This window comes from Solenopsis invicta, chromosome 4 (genome assembly GCF_016802725.1).
Source record: "Solenopsis invicta isolate M01_SB chromosome 4, UNIL_Sinv_3.0, whole genome shotgun sequence".
Lineage (NCBI taxonomy): Eukaryota > Metazoa > Arthropoda > Insecta > Hymenoptera > Formicidae > Solenopsis > Solenopsis invicta.
Window position 1 is genome coordinate 14,040,625 of NC_052667.1, and position 26,668 is coordinate 14,067,292.

The following is a 26,668-nucleotide window of genomic DNA, read 5'->3' on the forward strand; positions in this document are numbered from 1 at the left end:
ATTCCACTCATTGCCCTCCTTTTTTTTCTTGCCAATTGCATCTCTCATCTATATCCCCTCGGTAATCTCTTTTTCATTTGTTCCCATTTTCTTTTCTCTATCCACGTCTCCAATAATATAACTATATTCTATTCCGCAATATCTCTCCAAAACTCAACATCCTTATTTCCTAATCCCGCTACATTCCAAAACATCACTTTAATTACTCTACTTTCCCTATCATTCTCATTTTCTCCTCTTCTTTTCCCCTTACCTCTCCTTCAGTACCATTCCCTCTTAGCCCCTTTCTTTCACCCACCTTCCTCTCTTCTCCTCCTCTCTTTCCCTGATTATTTCTCTTTCTTTATTCCCCTTTTTGTCGCTTTTTATGCCTTCTCTTCCCCTTTCCCCGCGTTTGGTTCCTTTTTTTCATCTCTTCTTTTCCTGTCCCTTTCTTATCCTTTCCTCTTCCTCATCCCAAAACTATCATTCTCTGTTTATCAATACCTTATTCTCTCCTATCCATACCTTAGCTTCATTCCTTTTCTTTGCTTTGACTATTCCTCTAAACTTCTACCTGTTCTGCCTTTTTTTCCATGTCAAATCCTCTTGTATTTATATGTCATTCCTTTTCAGCTCTCTGTTCTTCTTTATTAAAACCTTTCTGTCTTCCTTCGATCCTAACTTAATTGCTAACGCGCCCCGTTTCCCCCTTCCTGCCTTCACTTCTCTGACTTCCTCCATCTTCATCTTTGCTCTTATCTGTTTAAATATTTCCTTGATCTTTCCTCTCACGTCTTCCTCCCCTTCTCCCCCTTAAAGTTTTTCACCACTACATTTTTTCTCCTCTTTAATCCCTCTTTTCTCTCCCCTAATTTTTCCAATTTTCTTAATCTTTCTTCTACCTCCGCCCTTCCTGTTTTTCCTCTACCTCTCTCTTCTCCTCCCATACATTCTAATCTCCTCAACCTTATCTCCAAATCTTCTATCTTTTCCCCACTCCTCTCTTGCCATTGTCTTTTCTCTCTTTTTTTTCCAACTTTCCTAATCTCTTCTCCATCTTTCTCTTTCCTCTCTCCAATCCTTTTCTCTTTTTCTTATATTCACCAGTTCTACCACCAAAACTGTCATTTTATCCTCCATCTTCTCCTCCATTTTTCTATTTTTTTTAAACTTCTCCATTTATTTTTTCACTATTTCTATCATCCTTAACCCCTTCCCCTCCTTTTTTGGCAATCTCGGTGTTTTTTTACTTCTATTGAAAACCTCTAGCTGTTTCTCCATTCCTGTTTGCCCTATACCTCCCCCTCCTTCCGTTTCCACCTTTTTCTTTTTTTTCACATGTTTAGTACTGCCAAACTCCCCGTACGTTCTCTTCTCTCTTTTTCTATTCTTCTCTATCTCCGTTCCCTTTTTCTTCATCTTCCTACTTTACTTTTCCTTTTTCTTACCTTTTTCCTACGCTTTTCGCTTCAAATTTGCTCTCTATCTCGCCTCGTACTCTCTGCTCTTGCGTACGCGCCTTTCTGTTTCCGCCGCTACGCCTTAAACGCCATTTTACACTCTTTTTTTGCTTTGCACCTGCATGCTCGTGCTCTTTTTCCCTTTTTCTCTTACTTCCCACCTATCCTCGGTCTTTTCGCATTCTGCACACTTCCTAACCTCTCACGCTCTCTCAGTTCTCTCTCTCTCTTTCTCTCTCTCTCTCTCCTCTTCTTTGGATGACCAAAGAGCCTATTTCACTTGTACCCTACTCTTCAACATCCTTTCCTCTGGCTTTCCTTCCTACCTTGCTACTGACCTTCGTTTTATCAACAGTGCTCGCGGCGCGTCTTGCGCTTTTCCGATAGATCTCGACCTGCCTTTTTGTCGGACATCAACCTTCCAACGGTCTTCCCTCTACTCCGCTCCTTTCTTCTAGGAATCCCTTCCCGACAATATCAGACAATCCGCCACCATTACCTCATTTAAACAGGAACTCTTTGCTCATCTGAGGCAAGCTCAACAGTCCTAGATCCTGCGGGTGTGCGTAGACGTTGACTGCTTGCCTCTTCCAGACTCGGGTGCGCCGTACTGCGCTGCTTCTTCTTTCTACGTTTACGCGTCTACGTTTTTTTCTTATCTAGTCACATTATCTTATTTTGGTATTGCCTTTATTTTGTTAATTTTGCTTTCTTCCTTATTTTTCTTGCGCTTCTGTTAGTTTTATACTTAGCTTACTTTACGCTAATCATTTATTATCTGTTACTTTATATTACTGTTATATATTATTAATATTAATGTTACAACTGCTTCGCGTACTCAGAGAGATATTGTTATTATTTGTTTTTATTTTATTTATATATTATATTTATTTTTGCTGTTACCTTTATTTTTCTAGCACTTTTGTTATCATTTTTTTCTTTCTTTTACCTTATTTTGCGCTAACTATTGTCTGCTATTTTGTTGTACGACACTTTATTTTCTCATTCTGTACTGCAATGTATCTACTACTTTTGCGTTCTTAGAGAGCCTGCCCTAGAACGCCAATAAACGCTTTGTCTATTTGTCTATTTGTCTGTCTCTTTCTCTCTCTTTCTCTCTCTCTCAAACACCCACACCATTCGCTCCCTGTTCACTCCACCACTAGCTCTATCTCTTCACCCACTTTATTCCTCCAACTCTCTTGCTCTACCCACTCTCTGCCTTCTTCAATATACACCGATAAACACATGTTACTATCCCTGCTAGTTCCGAAAACGAAAGTCCGTGTCTTTCCTAATATTGTTTTAATTGGTACTTTCCACATTTTTTAATGAATTTATGTAAGTAGGTTAGTACCATTATGGGGAGACGACTGTGACGTCACGGACGCCGTGCCCCCACTTTCCTTATCACGGCGCCCAGCGTCACAGTCGTCTCCCCATAGTGATATTATTTGACGGTCTCTCCTCACGACAACCACTACAGGTAGCTGTCCATAGCGGTGCGATCGGCGTTATTATCTTATTTCAATCTTTTTAATGCTACAGCTTTAATATATTTACGATTACCACTACCATTACCACTACCACTACCACTACCACTACCACTACCATTACCACTACCACTACCACTATCACTACCACTACCACTACCACTACCACTACTACTCATCTACTAACTAGTTTTTTTTTATTTCCTATGTCTTATAGCTGTTTTAATAAAAACATAAAAATTATATTTTTTATTTACTGCAAAAAGGAGAATCAGTCTTAACCCAATTTACGGGAGGTTAATTTTAAATTAAACACATCATTTAATATATATATTTATTGCTTATATATTCTTAAAAATACAGTAATAACAAAAGTAACTTCATTAATTATAAACGTTTATTGCTTACATATTATTTGAAATATACATCAATTCTTATAATTGTTAGGTGGTTAGACATTTTTGCAGAATATAAGATATATTATTTTTGTGAATAACAACTTTGCGGACGCAATGACCCGTACAAATTTGAAATACCGCAACCCGTAAATTGATTTTTTTAGAAATATAATGCTGCTGACGTTTTACATACAAATTATAATAGTCGCAAACTATATTATCATTTTGTGATAAATCGTTCGAAAAAATATCAAGAAGTTTATGCATGCCAAACCTAGTACACATAAAATGCATAAACATGACACAAAATTGTCTACACACGTCAGAAGTGTTGCTTTGAAATTGTTGAGGGTTGTAGAGTATGATTTTGCAGTTTTTTCTTAGTCGTTTGAGATGTTGGGGGATGGTGGGTGGCAATCCATTGCTGTCGAAATAGTGTCCGACGCCGTCCTTTCCGACATACATAGCGACCCAGTGCGTCTCGGGTTTTGTATGATCATTGGTATGAGCAATAATAGCTGCAGATTTACTCTACACAGCTGGTATCTAATCAAAGGCGTAAATGTCTATGGTATCGCACGATATGTTTTGCAGAGCTGCTCGCAACTGGTGGGTATCACCAAAAATTGACTGAAAGAATATCTTCTTCTTCTTCTTCTTCTTCTTCTTCTTCTTCTTTGATATTATGATGGTTATCACAATTACACCAAATCGTAAAAAACGACGGTGCGAGTAGTGATGACGGTGATGTCAATGGTAATAACAATGTAGAATCTAAAAGACCGTATTCTTTAAGCCATCTTTCAAGACGTAATGCATTATTAAAAGCACATGTATATTCACGATTGTTTGTCTTACTTTTTATGTTATGAATAAGACAGGTCTGTTCTAATCGAGGTAATTAATAAAATGACATTCTTTTTCTTTTTCTAAATTTATAATATTTCTGCTGGTAATAAGATGAAGAAATGCTGATTTATCAGCGCCGCTAATGAATATACGATTGGTAAACTGTGCAATTATTCGCAAATGCCGACGTAAGTTTTTATACGGTGTGTCTCTTTCATACCACTCAATACCGTGGAAACTTTTACTAAGCCAATTATTTTGAGATTTTGAACGATCTGATAGTTCAATAAAAGAACACGGTCACGCGATGATCCAATGAGCACAGTGAGTTGTGTTTATAGAGACAATAGCAACTTCTTTTGGAAAGAAAGATTTTTCAGCGTCTTGTATATTGAAACCTTGTATATTGACGACGATATCCATATTTGTAAATGTGATTGTAAAAGAATTGTTATTATGAATATAAGCTGTAGTACTATACACGATCAAAAATTGATACAGACTGCCGGCTAAATATACGAATTCTTTGTTCAAAACGTGGTTGTCCATAGTGCCTGTCTCCATAATTCGCCTATTTTGTCTCTCTCTTTTGTTTATTCCCAATAGTCTACAATTACCTGTCTAGAGGCATCAATTTCTAAAATATTATTATATTTGGCATAAATGATACAACTTACCGTAGTTTTTAACGCATTTCATTCACATCGATTTTAACGTTTCCGTGTTTCATTAAATTCCAGTGCGTATTCTTGTTTGCCAAAAGATCCGGCAAGAGATCAAATGCAAAAAGACAGTACCCATTTGGATAACTCTTACGCAAAACAGAATTGCCCTGTTTAGAAAATGTATGCCTATTCTAGAAAGAAGTGTGTGATAAGCATCTATATACAAGCCTTTTTTTGTAAAATCTGGTTGTAATGGTTTGCTAGGTATTTGTTTGCCGTCAACGTATAAAGATAAATAATTAATTTTATAATGATGAAAATTAAAAGAATTAAGCGTGCAATTTCCGTTGAATGCTCTATTATCGACAAAACCGATTATTAAACGTTTTGGTATCAGGCCAAGGCTCACATTGTCGAGCGTTTTACTATATATGCCACTATGTATAGAAATAGATTTTACTTCACCACGTGTAAAAGGGTACTTTGCTAGTTTTTGAAAGAGCTTTAGCGTGGTCTAATAATATACTAAGTGAAATCTTTGAACGTTTGACAAGTAGCGTAGCATCGAGTATATAAACTTCAAAATCTATAAGGCAGAAAGCGTCTCTTAAACGTAAACGCATTTTTACGCCGTTTATCAGAAATCTTTCTTGATTGAAAACATCGCAATGTAAATAACTTACAAAGTCAATTTTTTTATCATTAATTGTTAATGAACACCGTTTTAGAAAATCGGTGTTTAAGATGGATGGTTGTGCCATTTCACCACTCGAATCGCTATATCACATCAGACTTGTTAAATGAGAGTTTTTTGCAGCAGGGCCATAATTAAGCAATGTTTCTATATAAGCTCTGTAAGCGTATACATTATTTATGAATGTTACAAGTTTTTGATTGAAAATTACATCTACTTGATTGAATAACAAATGCATAAATTATTGACTGGTCCTACATTCTTATCAACAGCATCTGCGGTCTTTCCTTTATTTAGAATTTCTTTGAAAACGGTCGGTCTTATTTGAACACTGATACATAACATGGTATGTAGTAAGTCGATGTATTCTTCTCCTTGGCCCGCTATAACAAATTCTATAGGCGAATCATCGGTCAGCAACGATATTGGCTTGTAGTGTAGCCATTACGAGTTTTTGGTTGTTGCTTGCATGGGTGGGACGGTGAATAATTCCAATTTTGATTTGAGACACTTGCACATGAGAGTGTAAAAAGGCCATGTCGTCATCTCCTTTACGTCAAATATGTTATTGAAAAATGTCGACTACAGTTTGTTTATTGCGAATAGAGCTCTTTTTCTTTTTTTTCTTTTTCTTTTTTTTCAACGTGTTTAGTTTTTGGTGTTTTGTTACTGTAAATCGGTTTCTTTTTCTTTTGACGCCTTACGATATGATCGCAAATATTGTCGCGAATGTTAATTAAATGTTGTATATTTGACTTTCTTTGTGTTTTATAACCTGAACCCTCCATGAAAATATCAATTTTTTCTTTGCTTTTCCATTTTAGGTTTTCAGTTAAATTTTTCATACGGTTAATAAAAGCTTCTTTAAACGGCATGTCTCTTTGAATTACATCACGAGCTACATTCATACCAGAGCGAGCAATTTTTTTATTGATGGCTCTTGCTCTTTTTGATAAAAGGGGTAAAACATGTCGAAAAAGACCACCAAGAAAACTACCGATCCTATGACCACGTTGATTTGAGGTGCTTACATAGACGCGTTCGATGCCGCTTTGTCTACCGCTACCATGCTGAATATCAAAAAACGCATCGTAATATGTCATTTTTAGTCTAATCTCTTAAAGTGTAGTGTTACAATCAATGTACCATATTCTAATGGTATAGGTTGTCCAAACTCGTCTCTTATATCAATCTTGATTATTTGCAAAACAAAGTGTATTAGCGGTATACATTTAACCGTTGCAAAACTTTTATACTTAACCGGACCATAAACGTACGATTCTCTATCTAGAAGTACTGTGCAAAGCAGAGGTGTTTGCACATCACTTGTAATGTACGATTCGCATATATCGTATATACAAACGGCGTTGTAGGTAATGCTCTGATTAAACTAGCTGGTTTAGATGCTACCCAAGACATTTCAGCAGCCAATATATGACATTGAGTTTTATAACCAAATATTTGAGCTTGTAACGATACGCCCCTCCACCGTCCGTGCGCCTCCGTTCCGTCCACCGAACGACGAACGCCGAGCGTAGCCAGGGACCACGTGCACGCACGACCGAACTTCGCTGTGCGACCACGCGGCGACACGTGCGCCGACCGTGGCGTTCCGTTACGCTCCCACTCCGGCCCAGCCGACCGAGCGCGCGGATTGGCTTGCTCAGCCGCGCGTTCGGATATATAAACCGGCAGTGGGAACGCAGAGAACAGATCCGTCCGACTATCCGACCAGTCCACAAGACCGAGCATTCTCGATCACTCCTTAAAGACGAGCATTCTCGTTGCACTCAGACATCCTCGACGGGCATTCCCGTCGCTGTCCTCGGCCGAGTATCCTCGACCAGTCGACTCAGTTATCCTCGACGAGCATTCTCGTCATCATCACCGGCCGAGCATTCTCAACCAATCACATCCGAGATCCTCGACGAGCATTCTCGTCATTATCACCGGCCGAGCATTCTCGACCAATCACCGTCGTCCTCGAATACTTTCACTGTCGCACCGACGAATTTTGTAACCTATTCATCGGCAGGGCATAAGCAACCTGTCGATCGAGCGCCCCACTTGCACAGGGCGCGCTCGGGCGAATCGCGGCGGCGACCGCCCCGGCAACGACCCGCACTTGCGCATACGCTCACACCACCGCGTTAGCCCGCCGCGCCTCGCGACTCCCCGACCGTACAGGCAAGCAACCCGCATAACTCACTAGTCTAGCCGAAACCTGTAAATAGATAGTCTTGCATTTAGATGTAAACCGCGTGAAAAGACCTTTAAAGGCATTCCGCCGCGTAACTGGTAATCCGACTGCCAGCTATATTGTTATCTCTTTGCGATCTCTGTATTATTATCTCTATATTATTATCTCTATTACTATCTCTTTGCGATCTCCTTATTTTTGTTCTCTCGTACATCTTGTCAACGCTTTTTCTTTTTCTTTTGTTCAGCAATAAATCATTTTATATCGTTTTCCACTTAAAACACTGGGTATAATCATTACGGACACCTGACCAACCGACGAGCCTTATCCGGTCCGCTCCCGAAGTTCCCGCACCGCACCGAACCGACCGAAACCGCGTACCGTTACAAGCTATAGGCGGATATGGCGATAGGCGGCAATAGGTGGAAACCATGTGTTATAACCGTACAATCTGTACATGAACGCCATGCTGTGATATAACTGAACCTATTTAATCTAAAAATTAAATTTTTCCTCAGCAATGTTTTGTTTACTGTTTTGATAAGATTGTCAATTGTCTGATAGAGCTTTTGTGGCACTATATGATGTTCTAAATCTGCCTTTAACGCTTCTTCTTCTTCAGGTGGTTCATTGATAAAATTTTTTATTGTCAAAGTCTTTTTATCTTGCAAAAAATGAAGAAACGTCATAAGTATTTGAATATCAGTTAAGAAAACACCCCACTCTCCTTGTAAACGTAATGATTGTGGTAAAAGTATAATAAAATGAGTTATTGTGTTATCCGGATTGTGCTAGGTAAAACCACGTAAAAATTATCCCTTATTATAATTTTTTAAATCACTAGAGTTTATCCACTTATTAAAACTTTCTGGAAAACCGCGCCAGCTAACAAAGATGCGTCTTGCACGACCGCGCCTTTAACTACAAATTATTCTTTTGATCGTCAAACCAGTCTTTGCATAATCTCGTCGGATCCTGCATAATTCTTTTTCATAAAAAATGCTGCCAATACCTTCACCTTGAAAATCTCGTAAAAAATATACAGGTGATTGTGGATGTATGGAAATGCGTATTATAAGAAACATTTCTTTGCTCTAACCATTTTCATAACCTTTTGCAAACGCTGCTTTACTACTACTGATTCGCATCAGATCACCGATCTTATATTTAGAGCACGTGCACGTTTACTGTCATATCTACGTGCGAGATTTGCTCGGGCAAATCTTGCATTGTTTAATGTTACATCTTGCGGGATCATTTTAATACCTATGATACGAGCGATTGTATACATCAACAATGTTGTTTAGTACATCGACATACCGCTTATTTCTTGCATAAGTGAAATATCTCCACATACGCTTTTTTAATGTCCTATTGAATTTTTCAACAACTGCAGCTTTCACATCTAGATTACGAGCCACTTGAAAGCCAATTTTTACATTTTTCCAAAAAAGCTGTGTGGCAGACCCCACGAATTTTTTACCACGATGTCTGTACAACAATAGGTCGTCTACCATTACTACGGGCCAGTATATGTGTTAAACCTAGTAACACTAACACTTGTTTTATCACGTAGTTTTTCAATCCAAGCAAATTTGCTTAAAACTTCAATAACAACGAGTAAATATGTATAATTATCATCATAATTTTTAATTGCACGTAGATCTACGATGTCTGCTTCCCATAAATCATCAATATTATACAGATTGTAAGAACGTGAAGAATATTGGCGGCGTAAAGTCCTATACAATGTATATACAGCTTGACTTTCCAGCCAAGCAATTGTTTTGTTTTTGGATATTGATTTTTTTGTTTTACGCAATAATTTTGGTGCTCCAAAAAAAGAGGCTGCATGCGTTGGTTTGTAATAAATTTTCTCTAGCTTCTTCATGTTCTACTACAGTGTTTTTTTTTTTAGGTAATAAACTTCCCACTTATCTGCGCTACCATAACACTTGCTGTAGGTATCGGTATCATTCGTAGGAAGCTTACTTGAATCAGACCGCATACGCGATGGTCCAGCACTGTATGCAGATGTATTATTAAGAACTTGAAGCGTATTGTTATCAACCAGTTCATTTAACCATAAATTTTGATTTCCTATAAATTCACGTGGGACCTTTACACTGTGCTGTGTGACGCAGCGATTTTTGCCAATCGGTTTTGCTATTTTTCTGGAGCGCATAGCGTTGTTTATAAGGTCAACAATATTAAACTTCTTTATTTTTACACCATCGATAACACTATATTTATCCCAAATTAGTCTCTCAGAAGCGTTAAAATGTATAGGATTTAATAAGAGTCTAGCTTTTGGTCGATATTTTGATGGTACGCTATCCAAAATAAATAAATCGTCTAAACAATCTTTTTTTCTGGTGTTTTTACCTCTTCATCCTTTGAATATCTTGATTGCATTGTTTTGTATACAGTGTCAATTGAAATATTAGTAGGTTTAGTAGATATATTACGTTTTGCTTTTTCTACGAAATACAAGTAATGTAATAACGTTTGCAAGTAAACATTTTGCATTTTTTTTTGTCTGCAAATTTGCTTGAATAGAGAATTTCAAGCATTTTTTCATCTAGTCTGCTTAACGTCGTATCAGGAGTTTGAATTGTTCTATCATTCGATGTTTGTATTAACTGCGCGACTTTTTCTTTGAGCATCAAAACCATTTTTTTTTGCGTTTTCCATTATTCTTTCGTTTTCATTTATAAGACGAGATAACACGGTGCCTAGAATAGAGGTTAATAATAAAGGTAAAAAAACCACCTCGCTTTACGACCAGCAGTTTCTTATTCTTCCAAGAAGCGTTTTTATCAGTTAGTCATTGCAATATGTTTGCATGACGTTCCAAACAACGTTTATATGCTTGTTTAAGAGCCATATTACTCCTAATATGTTTAAAGCACACTCACATATACACCTAATAAGTTTTGGGTCAACTTTTTTCAAGATAGCAACACGCTGTTTATTACTAAGGTGACATAAGGTCTGCAGTATTGCTGCGTGTTTTTGACTGAATAAGATATATTGTCGGGGCCATTACATTTAAAATTTACTAAATGGTCGATCTTTTATTGTTACATTTACAATAATTTTTAATTAACGGCGCTGGGCCGTCAATATGCAGTTGTTGAGTCGCTTGATTATAATGTTTTAAACAACGTCGATAACATTTCTAGATCTTTCTTTATATACTGAGGAAGCTTATCCCACATATAATCTACCAAATTTCCGTAGTAAAATAATTTTTAGTATAAATTGTAATTGTTCAACTGTTAACTCATCGACAGTACCATTGTCTACCAAGATGGAAAACATTTTGGCTACCAACAAAATTTGAATTCATGATTGTATATAAGCACTTTAAACAAACACATCTATATATCAAATAAATTTTGTAAAAATATTAGATACGTATTATTGGTATTTTCTGTGCGGTACCCCTATCTTTTAGCTTTTTTGTGGTATATAAACATGTTGGTACTTATCATCAGGAAATATATGAGTGCAAAAATGACAATTTTCCGGTGTGGATTGCTTTAAATCAAGTAATAAATAACTGTATGCTGCCAATGTTGCATCGTTATATACCTCCCATAAGAACCGTGTATTCTCAAGGTAAACTTGGCGTACTAAATGCTGTATTTGGGCCCAATCTCTTAGGTTTTTAAACACAACTATATAATTGGCATTTAATGAAATATTACGCATACCACGTCTTTGGTAAAATAAATTTTGTGTAATAAAAATGACACTGAAATTTTTATGTTGACTCCCTTTTGTGAATAAATCCATAACACTGTTATCGGATGCTTTGCGCATAAAATCGTCAATAACAATAAGCTTTGGCTTAGGATCATTAGCGTAGTCATCGACATTATTACCATATTTGGTGTAACCTGATTGTCATTCTGAATAGTAAAATAATATGCGGTTAAACTTAGTAGATGCATCACATGACACACAAAACGGTTCACGAGCGCCACTCTCACTCTGTGTCGAAAACATGTACTGGACAAAATTTGCTTGGCGATAATGACGTATCTTAAATGAAAATGCCAAGATTTGGACTTTCCATCGCGATACCTCCGCACATAGAGCACGGAGAGAAAAAATGAAAACACTTTTCTTATACAATTCGCCCCCAAGCTATTGATTGAGACTAATCAGAACTTGATCGGTTTAGCCGTTACTGAGATCTAATAATCTCGTTATGCTTGAATTTGCTGACTCGCGTAAAAGAGGGTCGGTCTGTCTCGCTATAAAGCGTGGAAAAGCGTGGACTTGGCACGAGACGCGACCGCGCCTCTTGATCACTCATAGAATTCATATTTCAAAAATGTCTTGTTACGAAAAAAGTTTTATCACAATCTGTAGGATCGCAAATCATAGAGATCTAAGGGTGTTTCTACCTTATATCCATTTTTACGAATAACGCTTGGTGGCTGATGTTTCTACTTAAAAACTTTTATATTGTAATACAGGTAAATATTAGAAAAATAGACAAATTTCTGCTAGTACATAGATATTTTATTCAAAAGTCCAAAAATACAATTATATAATAAATAATTACAAATTACAATGACCCAAATAGTAGCGATCCATAAGACTCATAACATCTTTGTTTATCAAACGTTTGCTTACATGTTTTACGTTTTGTACTCGTTATTACATTATGAAGTTCCGTACGTCTGATAGATTCAAAATGAAGTGTTATTGACGTATTTCCATCTGTAACGATTGATCTGACAGAATAATAGTTGATTAATTTACTGTTTGCAAAATTAAGAGTTATACCTTGTTACGTCTAGAATTCTCAGGCAAGTCTCTTTATTTATATAACCGGGTAAGTCTAAGAAAATGGGACATGAATGGAGGCAAAGAAAGATGCAACAGATCCTAAGTCTCGTGCACACGTGTTTTAAAGGTGCGTGCGACAAATTAAAAACATTAAGTTTGAATAAGGTCAGTACGTCGTGGACATCTTATGACTTCCGTTCGATCTTGTGCGTCTGTGTGGTTCTTGTTTCTTGTAAACGAATCGAAGCACTTTGACGAGGAATCTGACTCAGTGTAATCTCGTTCGAGCAAGGGACCGGTGGTTAACATAAATGAATTAAGAAATTAAAAGTAAAAACTACAATTTATTCTAACATGTAAAGTAATATAAATGATTATAAATTAAAATGATTGTAAAATAAAAGTAAAGTAATTAAAAAGTAACATATTAGGTGCGCAACTAAGTTCCCGCTGTTTGTCAATAGATGGCTCCAGCAGTAAGTGCTGGTCAATTTAGACATATCCAAAACGTCATGAACCAAGCTTAGACATATGGTAAACAAACCGCGTTAACATGTTAGTGATTTTGTTTTGGCGTCACATACTTTTGATTGTGTGAATATGTCTGATTTTGTTTCAAATAATCGTTATTTGCGGGAAGTGTTAATTTTCTTATTTTATTTGAAGAAAATGGTGGCTGAAGCGCATCGAAAGGTCCAGAAAGTTTACGGAGATGATGCTCTAAGTGAAGCAACGTGCCATGATTAGTTCCGTCGCTTCAAAGACGGTGATTTCGATGTTGACGACCGTCCGCGTGAAGGAAGGCCAGAAACATTCAAAGTCGTTGAATTGGAGGCATTGCTCAATGAGGATTCATGCCAAACGCAAGAACAGCTTGCTTCAGCAGGAGTTGCCCGCCAAGCCATTTCCAAGTGATTGCATGCGTTGAGAATTATTCAAAAGCAAGGAACTTGGGTTTCTTATGATTTGAAGCTAAGGAACGTTGAGCGTCGTTTTTTTTCCTGTGAACAACTGCTTCAGCGGCAAAAAAGAAAGAGTTTTCTTCATCACATCGTGACGGGTGATAAAAAATGGATTCATTACAGCAACCCAAAGAAAAGAAAGTCATGGGGACTGCCCGGTCATGCTTCTACGTCATCGGTCGAATATCCATGCTGCAAAGGTTATGCTGTGTATTTGGTAGGACCAGGTCGGTGTTATTTATTATGAGCTGTTGAAATTGACTATCACTGGGGAACGGTATCGATTTTAATTGATACAACTGAGCCGAGCACTATGCGAAAAATGGCTACAATACGAGCAGAGGCACGACAAAGTGATTTTACTGCATGATAACGCTCGGTCTCATGTTGCCAAACTTGTTAAAACCTACGTGGAAACGCTTAAATGGAAAGTTCTACCCCACCCGCCATATTCCCCATATATTGCGCCGTCCGATTATTACTTATTCTGTTCGATGGCACATGGTCTAGCTGATCAGTTCCGCTCATATGAAGACATCAAAAAATGGCTTGATTCATGGATAGCCTCAAAAGACGAACACTTATCGTAACGGCATTCGAGCTCTGCCAGAAAGATGGGCAAAAGTTGTAGCTAGCGATGGGCAATACTTTGAATGATTCATTTGTAACCATTTTTTAACAATAAAGTTGCATTTTCAGAAAAAAATAGCTAGAACTTAGTTGCGCATCTAATAAGTGGTTAATAAAAAAAACTTAAAAATGAATAATAAAAGAAATCACTAATAAAACAAATTAGATTACACAAAAGCTTAAATTCTATTAGTTACATTTAATATTATTATACTGTATAAGATTTGCGTAAATGAGTGTGTGTGATACATGTGTAATTGTACAAGATACCATTGTGAGATTTCTGTTTTATTGAGGTAGTGGTTGATTAACAAATTTGCAGAGAAAAATGTAAGTACAAAATTTTCATTAGATTCAGCTTATTATTATATTAATTGTTTAAAAAAATATACATGTTAAGGGGAAGAGAAGTGAAGAGGTCTGCTATTTCATTTAAAATTTCCGGAGAGATACGGTCGAGAAGTTCTTTTGCTTCTTGACGGTTAGGTGGGGAAAAAGAAAATGTTGAATGCGCGGAAGAAGGAGGAGGATAAGGAACGATTTTCTCGGTTTGATCGGGATATGTAAAAAACGGTGAAAAAGGGGTTTCTAATAAATTTTTTTGGGGAGGGGGGGTGAATCTGAGGAGTGATAAAAAAATCGGAGAGAGGTAAAGGGAGGAAGTTTGTTAAAGGAGAAAATGATTCGCGAAGGGATGTGAGGGGTTCTGCGGTGGTGTCAAAGGAAAAGGAGGAATACGGACGGAATGATACAGGAGATTGGTCGGGGGTAGAATCTGTATGTGATACTAAAGAGTAAGAAAGTGAAAAAAGAGGAGGAGAGATTAGATTCTTCGACTAATTGTAGACGTTTAATTGATTGTTTGTGTGCTCGACTGTCAATTTTGGCAGCGTTTCGTTGCCGGTCGCGATTTATTCTGGTGATATGGTGGGAGAATTTGCTTGCCCAATAAAAATTGTTTATTGTGTGGGTTAGAGATATAAAGAATTAAAGGTTTCTCTCTTCCTTAAATCAACGTTGAATTAAAATAAGATAGCTCAAAACAGAGACTATTTAAATAATTATTTTATGAAAGGTAGATAATTATTACATTTTAAAAGTTATATAATATTTCTGATAATTTAAAATACTAAAATAAATAGTGTTATTTACTTTTATTACAATATTCTTACAATATTTATATAATATTATCAAGAGTGACACATAAAACCATTTTTTATTAATATTAAACATTTTAGGAATATTATTTAATATTAAATAATATGCTCTTATAGACAGAATCCATTCAACATATAGGTCGCAAAGAAAACCATTCCGAAATTGTTAAGCGTTCATCTGCGTATTGAAAGAATGGAGCGATTTTGAAGCATTGCGCATCAGTATCGCACTTTACGCTCTTCATGCGCAATTTAGAATGCAGCCCTAATATTGTTAATTTACTCGTTAATCAAATTTTTATTATATTTATGTATATATTTTTAAATTTTACACTTCGATTTTGACATATTTTTCAATAGATCTGATAGTTTTATTAAGATATTTTAGTGTTTTTGGATTTTTTAAAAATCCTATAAATCTAAAAGGCTTTTAATGTTGACTTTTAATAAAAAATTGATTAGAAAGTTGATGAATTTTTTTAATCAGCGGCTTACATCCACCTGCAAAAAATTTTTGTAATTGTACAGTTACAAATGGAACTATATTCAGATACTTATATACAGATATTATATTTTTTGTTTACTAAAGTTATCAAAGAGCGAAAAAGATTATTTTATGAAAATTAGGAAGTGGCCCAAAAAACAGTCTTATAGATTTCTCTTTTATGCAGTTATTTAGTTTTTTGTTTTGAATTTAACTGCATTAATCAGTATTTTTAATATTAATGTTGAAACGTCGTGTCTCTATAAACATTGTTCCGCAACAGGTTAGAACTGCAAAAGCGTTTGCCCTGGTTAGAATTGCAAGAGAAATCTCCCGCAGACACTCAGAGCTCAGTAACTGAATCAGTGAATGTATCATCATCTTAAATCTTATTCAATTTTATTCTAAACAATAACTAGTTAATTGCTAATAAGACGATATAATGTAATTGTCATCAATTGTGATGAGTTATATAATCGTCAAGAAGATATTTTTTATTATAACAAGATGTTGAATGCATAATCTATATTCACTATGTAGTTGCAAGCAAATAATTGTAAATTTATAAATGTGAATAAAGTAAGCTTGGTAAAAACAACATTTGTTTTCTTTCTATTTTCTTGCAAATTTGCTTCTATTTACTTTTAATAATGTAATACAATATATTCTTACTCTCTACAAAGAAAACAACAGTAAGATTATATGTATAGTAAAACAGGATAATAAATCAAATTCCTAGCATATGTTTTAAAAATGTTCTAAATATTATTTTCCGTATGTTAATTAAACGTGAGAAATACAAGCTGTTTTATGCTTATTACATGCATATTGCGTAGATATTAATGCATTAAGCAAATTTTAAAGTATCTATTATCGATATTTACAGTTAAATATTTTTTAAATTGACCACGATAGTAAAGATATAACGATAAAAAAGGTACATGAAAAAAAGATGGAAAGAAGAAAAAAAAGAATGATTGACTGATTGTTTGAACTTTTCTTACAGTTTTAGAGCAAGACAGACAGAGACTTTTCTCTAAAAAAAGATGAAAAAAGAAATTACTTACAAATTACAAATAAAAAGGTAATTTTAAATAGTTACTGAAACTTGTTTGTGAATTGACTCTCATCACTTTTACATTAACACGGGAAATATTAACACAAAAAGATTTAAAAAAAAGAGTTTTTGTGTAACTTAATAAAACACAGCAAAACTCTAGAATTCTGTAATACTAAATTAAAGCAATCATAAATTAGGAAAACTTTTAAGTCAATTTATACGTTGCGGTACTCCGAAAAAAATACAGACAACTCCTTCATCAGTGCTGTCTCACAATCAGTAAAAATCGATATATCAATATACATGTACACGTGTACGTGCGTGGGGTGACACCCGATTGGATACGTAACGATTGGACACAGCACAATTGGAAATTGCACGATTGGAAACCGCACGATTGGACACCGTACAATTGGAAACCTAATCTTGTTGTCATGTTAACACACACACACACACACACACACACACACACACACATACACACACACAAAGGGGGGGGGGGTGGAAGGAAATAGGTCTATGGCCCATCCACTCTCGCACCTACCCCATCTTAGTCTTTTCCTACCGACAAGGTTAGGTTTCCAATTGTGCTGAGTCCAATCGCTACATGTCCAATCGAGATATTCCCTGTGAGTGCGTGTGCGTAAGCGCTTGTGTGTATGCGCGTGTAAAATATATATATGTATACACATACAGGGTGTTCAAAAAGTTCTAGGGCGGCGGAATATCTCGGAAACTAAACACTTTAGGAAAAAGTGTTTTAGATAAAAGTTGTGGGATTTTAAAAGAACTATTTACTGATCTTACCAATTTGACCTTAGATGGCGTCACATCAAAATCACATTAATTTTTTTAAATAAAATATCTTACTTTTGTTTCCAGAATCTAATAGCTGGTGTCAAGAACTTTCCAAAACATTACAAGAAAGTTTATTTTTATTGAGTATTTTTTGAGTTGTGGGGTTTGAATGCTGCAATGTATTGTAACTTTCAAACATCGTAAATTGAAAAGTACTTAACGAAAATAAACTTTTTTATAGTATTTTGAAAAATTTTCGAAATTGACTACAAGACAAAGCAATAAAAAATATAGAATATTAGGGAAGTACTGACACTCTTTAATTAGAGAACTACCGATACTCTAACATTATATCCTTTATTTACTTTAATCGGCTGCTAACACAAAACTGTAACAATGCATGCACGTTGCATGCATTATTCCCGGCGAACACCAACCGGAGGTCAAAGGTTTTAAAGAACAGAAGGCACGCTGGCGCCTACCTAAACGCTTCCACAAGGACAACACCGCTAACAACCGAAGGTGGCCGTTAACACGAAGCAGACCCATGCACAGTAAAAGACCGCACGCACGCACACTACCAATTAATAGTAAGAAGAAATCCCCGCGAAAGCGCGTTTGTGCAGCAACCGTGGAGGGACAGGAAGTCGAGATGAAATTTCGAGAGAGAACAAGAGCACACGAAAACGACCGAACATGCGAGCCAGGGGCTATAAAAAGCCTCCGCTCGCACGCTCGACATCCATTTTCTGATCCCGATTCTGATCCAAAACTTCTCCAGCGAAAATAAGCGGTAAAGGTTTTTTGCCGCTGTCAAGGTACTCGACAAGCTGACGCTCGAGAGAACACAGTTCCCTTCCGCATAGCCACCTTGAAGACTAAAGCGGTAAAGGTTCTTTGCCGCCACCAAGGTACTTGAGAGCGCCAGAATCTCCGCACAGGCTATTAAGCCAGACGCGTCGCAAGTACGATTTTTCTAAATGTACAAGCGTACCGGGCTAGCCCGCGCATTTGCACCGTCAGTGCGCCATACACCGCGCCCCGCCAAATATCAACGCAACCACGCCTAGGAGCTCAGTCAGCCAGAATACTTGGAAACGCCGGCCCCGATTCCGAAAACCCTGAGATTCCCGCACAACTTTGCGATCAAGGCCGACTGTACATAATTTGTAAATAGTCCACCGTATTTGTTGTCCGAGAGAAATTAGATTTAGAATCCATTATATTTTTGCCACGAATTTTTCTTTTCTTTTTTTTATTGTTATAAAATATATCTGTGTATCTATGTCAAAACGTAGCGTTAAACAATAAAACTCACAATTGCGACAAACGCATCTCGAAAACCGATTTATTTTTTTTCTCCCACTTCGAACCTATTCCGTTAATTTCACCGCGAGCTAAATCCGTGCATTAACAAAATATCGGTTGTTTTAAAACTAATAGACAGAGTAGGCTGAAATTTGTTAAAATTTCAGACGTTGTTAGAAAAATGGGGCTATATAATGGTAAAACCGTTTTCACTGAATATTGCGTTTGTATTTTAATCCTTCTATTTATCAGACCACCCTCGTATGGCTCGGGTATATCTGCGCGCTGTGGCTGTAAATATTATTTTTATTTGTTGTCTAGTTGTATATCGTGCTCTTAGCGTCGCGCTCGACAAATTTGTAGATCGACGGTAAGCGTCAACGGAATCTGTAAGAACACCGTCTCATCTGACTGACGGATTCTGAGGAAAAAGTTATGGTAAACCTTTACAAAAGGGGAGCAGCCTCTGACGACCTTGACCTTGACATATGTTATCAATGGGAAGGTACTAACATACAAAAGGTTTTAAGTAATGCTCACGTCTTATTAAAAAAATATTACAGAAAGGAAAAACAGTTTTTTTTACTTATTTCAGAAAATATTCATTTTACAAAAAAAATGTGTCAAACAAAAATGAAGCTCATGATAAGCTCTAAAAAAAGGTCATATATATATTTTATCTAACTTCAATACTTTAGTTGTTATAGTAGAAAAACTGTTTTAAAATAAGTTTTTTAAATTCTCAATAGTTTTGCGTGAAAAGTAGATGCTTGGACGGGGAAGGGGCGGAGCCCCTCCCCCGCACCACCTCGCCATATTTTTTCTAACCCAACCCATCTTGTCTCAGTCGGTCCACTAACGTCGGAATGGGTGCGGGAGGGTGAGCCGTTACATGTGTGTGTGTGTGTGTACTTGTTTCGCTCCCAAGCAAGGAAGGAGGGGGGTGGACCTTGCTTTGTGTAGCTATTTAGTGCATGGAAAGTCCATAAATAGAAAAATATGCGTTGTTTTGATTTCGTTTACGGTTTAGTGTATGTCAGACAGTCAGTCAAATAACTTCGTGTTCGACTTCTGTAAATCATGCATCTTTGACGTTTGCGATTTTTCATTTTATAATGTACATTTCTGCAGTGAAATATATGATTCTCAGGAACATTGCTTCTTTTTAGTGAATGTTGACATCTTGAACATATTATTTTACTACGTATAACATTTTTATCACATAAGGAATTCTACAAGCGGTCAATATTGTATATAATTACTAAATAATGTATATATTAATTCAATATAACCTATAATGTAAAAAAGTATTAAAGCAGTTATAAAAATTTATTTATAATTTTTTTTTGTAATCACAGAAAATTTAGGGTTGAATTGGGTTTTACACACATACATCTAACGGTCCACCCCCTCCCATATCCACTCCGACATTAGTGGACCGACTGAGACGAGGTGAGTTAAGTTAGAAAAAATACGGGGAGGGGGTGCGGGGGAGGGACGGAGCCGCCCAAGCATCTACTTTTCACACAAAACTAGTAAAAATAAAAAAAAATTATTTTAAAACAGTCTTTCTACTATAACGACTAAAGTATTGAGGTTAGATAAAAAATGTGTATGACCTTTTTTATAGAGCTTATTACTAGTTTCATTTTTTGTTTGACACATTTTTTCGTAAAACGAATATTTAGTGAAATAATTAAGAAAAACTATTTTTTCTTTCTCCGAGTTTTTTTAATAAGACGTAAGCATTACTTAAAACCTTTTGTTTGTTACTTAGTACCTTCCTATTGATAACATATGTTAAGGTCAAGGTCGTCAAAGGCTGCTTCCCTTTTGTAAAGGTTTACCAAAGTTATTGTTGCTGGTGGAATATTGAACTACTCGGAGAAGAACAAAAATACGCAAGTGATATGGCCCATTTTTTCCATTTTTACGCTTGTCGATCGCTTAAATCTCAGTATGGCCATTATACTGTGCAGAGAATTGCAAGAAATTAATGATGGAAACGCCAAAGGAATGACGTGTCACACCGCACCTGTCATAGCATGAGAAATTCCGCAAGTGCAGCCGCGATGAGACCCTTGGACTGTAGGTCGCCGATTCGAGGAAAAAAGTCTGACCGTCCAACATCAGAAAAAGGAGGGGGGCTCAAAAACAACGCTCATATACCGTGATAAATGCAAGATATGCGGTAGAACATTTAACGCAATTTACGCGCGTTGCGAAGATCACGTGACAAGACAGACCTTTTTTTTTAGTTGGGAAACACCTCTATAGGTCCCCGCGCCTGTGAGGACAGGACGCAGTGTATGTAGGTCTCTTCGACCTAAACTTGGCCGGCATCCCACTAAAATCCAACTTTTTTCGGCGTCTGAGCTCGAGACGGATCACAGGATTGAACTAGCACCACAATCCGTCCTAGCCCAAACGAGTCTCCGCCCAAGGGCGGAAACTCCTCTTCGGAGTTAGCGACCGAGACTCGACCAAAGTCGAGCCTCAGTTGCTCGAACCGGGATGCTACGGGTGCTACGGGTTCCTAAAAGAGCCCTAGGTTTACATTCCCGCATCCCAAGCCCCAGACGGGTCAGCCGGGCAACTACTCCGCCGCTGATTCAGCCCAGAGCGTACCTCAGACAAGACGGACTTTATCACAACCCACAAAAAAAAAATGAATTCTTAAAGAAATGCATAAATGATTTAATCTTAGAATATTTTATGCTTAGAATAACTCCAAGAATAAATATTCTTTAATTAAGAATAACGTGCTCCATCATCATTCACAGTGCCGTGAGTGACCTACAAGAACAATGCAGGCATTAATTAATCTACAATACGAGACATCGGGTCCCATAAATCGCACATTTGAAAATTTAAAAAAGATCAGTCTCAATAAGGTATCTAGAGCTCAACTCAATACAGTTCTATCCCTTATGGATGGCCGATGGCACAAATTATAGGCTACCGATGAACAACTCCGCTTTGCGCATAGCATGGCTCTCAAGAAACATGAATACATTACAGCAAACTTTATGAGTCAGGCTAAGGAATTTTATGTTAGACGTTGTACGGCTGTCCTCGAGGTCAAAAGCGCTGTTTGCTTCAACTACGACTCCTGAGGCTGCACAGCAGGTTTAGCTTGCCGCCTACTACCCTCACGTACTCAACTTTCACGGGTGGACATACTTACCTTTTCCGGGAAGTTTGAGGATTGGTTACCATTCCGCGATCTCTTCACGTCATTGATCGTGAAGGATACTTCTATTTCCGACGTGACCAGGATACACTACCTCAAGACGCGACTCAAGGGTAATGCGAAACTGGTGATGCGCGAACTTTACACGACGGATGAGGATTTCAGCGTGGCGTGGCAGACACTTAAGGACTATTATGACAATCTGCGGCTTCTAGTGCGCTCTTACTACGCAAAGTATACCGTTTTTCCAAAATTGAAGTCGTAGTCAGTCGCCGACTTGCGCCGCCTTTACCACAGCTTTAAGCGCACCGCAAGTTTACTAAAGAACTTAAAGAGATCCGTCACCAACTGCGAGGACTTCTTTGTGTTTCATCCAATTGAGTTGCTCGACTCGCAATCTCGTAGGCGATGGGAGGACTACTTCGCGGGCGTTGACCCTCCGTCATGCGACGATTTCTGACAATCTTTGGAGCGTCAATTGCAGACGCTGGAAACGCTTCAATCGATCAAGACGGAGGCGTCTGCGAGCGCTGGCAAAAACAGTGAAAGTGTATCATGGGCGGTGGGGACTCATCTTGCCTGAAAACAAGAAGCTACAAAACCGCGCAGCACGTTTTGCCAAAAGAATTATTTTCTGATGCTCTATGAATCCTACAAAACCAAGTTGGCAGCGGAGCAAAAATGTGTCGTAGATGAGTATCGACTATGCTTGAATAGTTTGAGAAAACACAAGGTCAGTGAGTGCCCGTCCAAAAGAATATGCGCGATGTGTGGACATTGACATCATAGCTCGCTGCACGATTTATGTAGAGGTCCCGATACTAACCTTGCAAAATTGTTTCTCGTTGCGCAGGACGTCAACGATGGGGACGAGGTTGTCTTTCTGACTACGATTCGAGTGCGCGTAGCGGATCGTGTTGGGGTGCTGCATTTGATTTGGGTTTTGGTAGATCCGGGCTTCGAGACGTCTATCATAACAGAGGTGGCCCACGGCTACGCCTACTACGGAGGAAGGCGCCGTTTGCGTGGGGGCACAGCAAAACGGAGTCGCAAGGGACAGGGTTATACGCGAGATGTCATTGCAAAACGGAGATCCCGTCATTTGCGTGTCCGCACTGATACTGCCGCGGATCACTGTGTATATGGCCGTGACGAGTTTGGCCGTGTAAGACTGGCCACATCCACACGGACCTCGCCAATTCAGAGTTCCTCTCCGCTGGAAAAATCGATGTCCTGCTGGGCGCGGGCGTGCACGCTGCCATCATTGGTTCCGAAGTATGCAGAGGTGACCCCGACGAACCGGGGCACAACAGATCAACCTCGGATGGCTTGTATTGGGTTCTTTGGGATCACTCAAGCACCACGCCACCGCGTCGGTATTACAATGCTCAATAGGCAAGCCTCTGACATCGCTTGTTTGACGATTCTGGGAGCAGGATGAACCTCAACCAGGTGCAGTTCCACTAACGCCACTCGAGCAAGAGTGCGAGGAGCTGTTTGTGCGCACTCACTTGCGCAATCAAGACGGCTGGTAAGTTGTCCGTTTTCTAGTATCCTCTACTCTTCTAGATTTTTCTGAATTTAGACTGTTGGGTACATGAATGCTCTAACACGTGGAACAACGGCTAGAGCAAGACAAGGAAATGCAAACTCTCTATACCAATTTTATGGACCAATACGAGGCTCTGCAGCATATGTCCCGGGTGCAGCCTGCGGGAAGAGAAACGAGAGCCTGTTATCTGCCGCACAACGGAATGCTAAAGGCATCCAGCACCTCAACTAAATTGCGAGTAGTCTTCAATGGCTTTGCAATGACTCCATCACACGGATCTCTGAATCAGCACTTACTTGTTAGAGCAAACCTGCTTCCGCCGTTGATCGACGTGCTGACGCGCTTGCGTTGGCATCGGTACGTCTTTGTTGCCAATGTAGAAAAGATGTACTGGCATATTTAAGTGCACCCAGAGAACAAAGACCTCCAGCAAATACTGTGGCGAGTAAGCAAGAAGGAAGCAATCCAGCAATATGGTGACTTACGGTCTTGCTTGGCCATTTGCACACTACGCCAACTTGCTGACGATAAAGCTTCCCTTGAGGAATTGCACTCCTGCGAAGAGATGTCTAGGTGGACGATATACTCCAGCGCTCCAACGAAGAACGAGGTCATACTAGCTATCCGAGATGTGATGAGCATCTGCATGTCGGACGGCTTTCCACTAAGAAAATGGGCGTCTAATAATGGGCTCCATTTTGTGCAACATTTCAAACGTTCACCAATCAAGGCCAGAGGAAAACGCATGGGCGCCACAAAAGAGTCACTCGACGCTGAACCTTAAATGATATCCCTACTTAAATGTCTTCTTCATAGCGGTGAAGCCAACTAAGAGGACCTTGGTCACCAAGCAATCGATTTTGTCAGAGTCCGCTCTGCTCTTTAATCCGCAAGGATGGCTAACTTCCGTTGTAATACGAGCCAAGATCTTATTTTAGACCTGATTAAAGGGCATCGACTGCCTTTCAACCAGGTCTGAAATAGGATATTCCACTGAGCAAGGCCGATTCTGCGTTCTGGGCCAAATTTTTTACGGCGTTTTCAGCGGTAACGTCAATCTGGTTACCACAATGGCTTCGGACATTAGCAACTGACCAGGTCATGAAAATCCATTTGCTGACGCCTCAAAACAAGCTGACGCAACAGTGCTCTACCTCCGAGTCGAGGAGAGTCATGGATTTGCCGTGTCACTAGTGACATTGAAAACCAAGATGGCTTCGCTTAAGCAAGTCTCCCTGCGTTGATTAGAGTTATACGCAGCCACACTCCTGATACAATTAACGACACAGATCATCTCCACGCTTAACCTACAAGGCAAATCAATCCATTTATGGTGCGACTCTACAGTGACTCTAAGTTGGATAAAAGAACATCTGTTGCGATGGCGGACATATGTCGCTAACCGATTGTCTGAGATACAAAGGAGGCTGCCCGATGCACAGTGGAGACATCTGGAGGTGTCCAGACACGAAATGGCCGCGGCTTTCGCCCGCATCCAAGGAAGAAAGGCCAAGGTGCCCGGGCCAGACGGAATACACGCCAAGGTCTGGGCCCGGGCGTCACCGTACATCGGGAAGGCACTTCGTGGCCTGTACACGAAGTGCCTCCGAGAAGGAACTTCCCCCAGGAGGTGGAAAAGGGCCCGGCTTGTCCTCCTTAAAAAGGAGGGCAAGCCAGCGGAAAGTCCCTCCGCGTATAGGCCCCTCTGTATGCTGGATGATGCGGGTAAGATATTTGAGCTTATTATCGCCAACCGCATCATCCGGCATATGTCCCGGATTGGTCCCGATTTGTCCTCCGGACAATATGGATTCCGAGAGGCGAGATCGATCGTCGACGCAATACGACAGGTCCGATCCCTCTCGGAGTCCATCACGGGGGACGGGAAGGTGGCGTTGGCGATATCCCTGGATATCGCCAACGCCTTTAATAGTATTCCTTGGGGCGAGGTAGTGGCGGCGCTCAGCAAGCATTTTCACTTGCCGCTCTACCTCGTCGTTATCGTTCGGGACTACTTCCGGGACAGGGTGCTGGAGTTCCGGGACAAAACCGGACTCCAGCAACGGAGGGACATGTCGTGTGGCGTTCCGCAGGGGTCAGTACGGTGCCCCCTGCTATGGAACGCCACATACGACAAGGTGCTCCCCGGGGGCCTCCCCCCCGGCTGCCACGTCGTCGGATACGCTGACGACACGTTCGTGGTGGCCGGGGGAGCCTCCTGGGTGATAGTGATTGCCATGGGCAATTGGGCGGTGAACTGTGTCGTCGGCTCCATCAAAAACCTGGGCCTGAGAGTGGCCCCGGAGAAGACGGAAGCCATTTTCTTTCGTGATGGCTCTTCGTCCGGGTGGACAACACCCGGTTCCGAGTGGAGGCAACCCTAAAATATCTGGGGTTGCTATTGGACGGTCGCTGGGCCTTTGTCGAGCATTTCGACAAACTGGCCCAGCGATTGGGCAGGAGGACGGACGCCCTTCGGGGGTTGATGCCCAACCTCCGAGATTCGAGAGTCGGTGCAAGGCGCGCGTACGCCTACGCGGCCATGGCTGGGGCTCTGTACGGAGCCCCAGTCTGGTTCCGCAAGGCGCTGGCCAGCCGCAGCATACGAGATGTGCTGCACGCAGTGCAGCGGCGGCTGGCGCGAAGGATTGTGCGCGCTTACAGCACCGCCCCTAGCGCGGCGACCATGGTACTGGCGGGGTTCCCCCCGGCGGAATTCACGGCCGACGCTCTGGCATGGTCGTACACCAGAGCGAAGGCCGTCCGCTTGCAGGGGGGAGTGGTTACCTCCAGGATCGCCGCGCTACTACGGGAGAGAACACGCCGGCGGGCCATGAGAGCTTGGCGAGAGAGCCTCGTCAACGACCCGCCGGCGGCAGAATCTCGGATCTTGGAGGCTGTCCTACTCCACTTGGACGAATGGGTGGGCCGCCCTTGGGGCGGCTCGTCCTACTGGACGACACCGGGCATGATTGCT

The 26,668-nt window shown here is 39.6% G+C and overlaps 1 protein-coding gene across 4 annotated transcripts in view; it reads left to right on the forward strand.

The window, feature by feature from the left end:
* The window catches only part of LOC105199537 (opsin, ultraviolet-sensitive), a 713,170-nt gene that overhangs the window by 650,147 nt on the left and 36,355 nt on the right, over positions 1 to 26,668 (forward strand). For 2 of the 4 annotated variants that reach the window (XM_039448693.1, XM_039448691.1), the window contains one exon: positions 16,064 to 16,380. The exons of 1 other annotated variant lie outside the window; for it this stretch is intronic. In XM_039448693.1, coding sequence (XP_039304627.1) covers positions 16,064 to 16,166 — 103 coding nt within the window. In that variant the 3' untranslated portion in view covers positions 16,167 to 16,380. Of the gene's footprint in view, positions 1 to 13,213; positions 15,209 to 16,063; positions 16,381 to 26,668 lie in introns of those variants that run through there. One more of the 4 variants, XM_039448692.1, reaches the window with a different exon arrangement.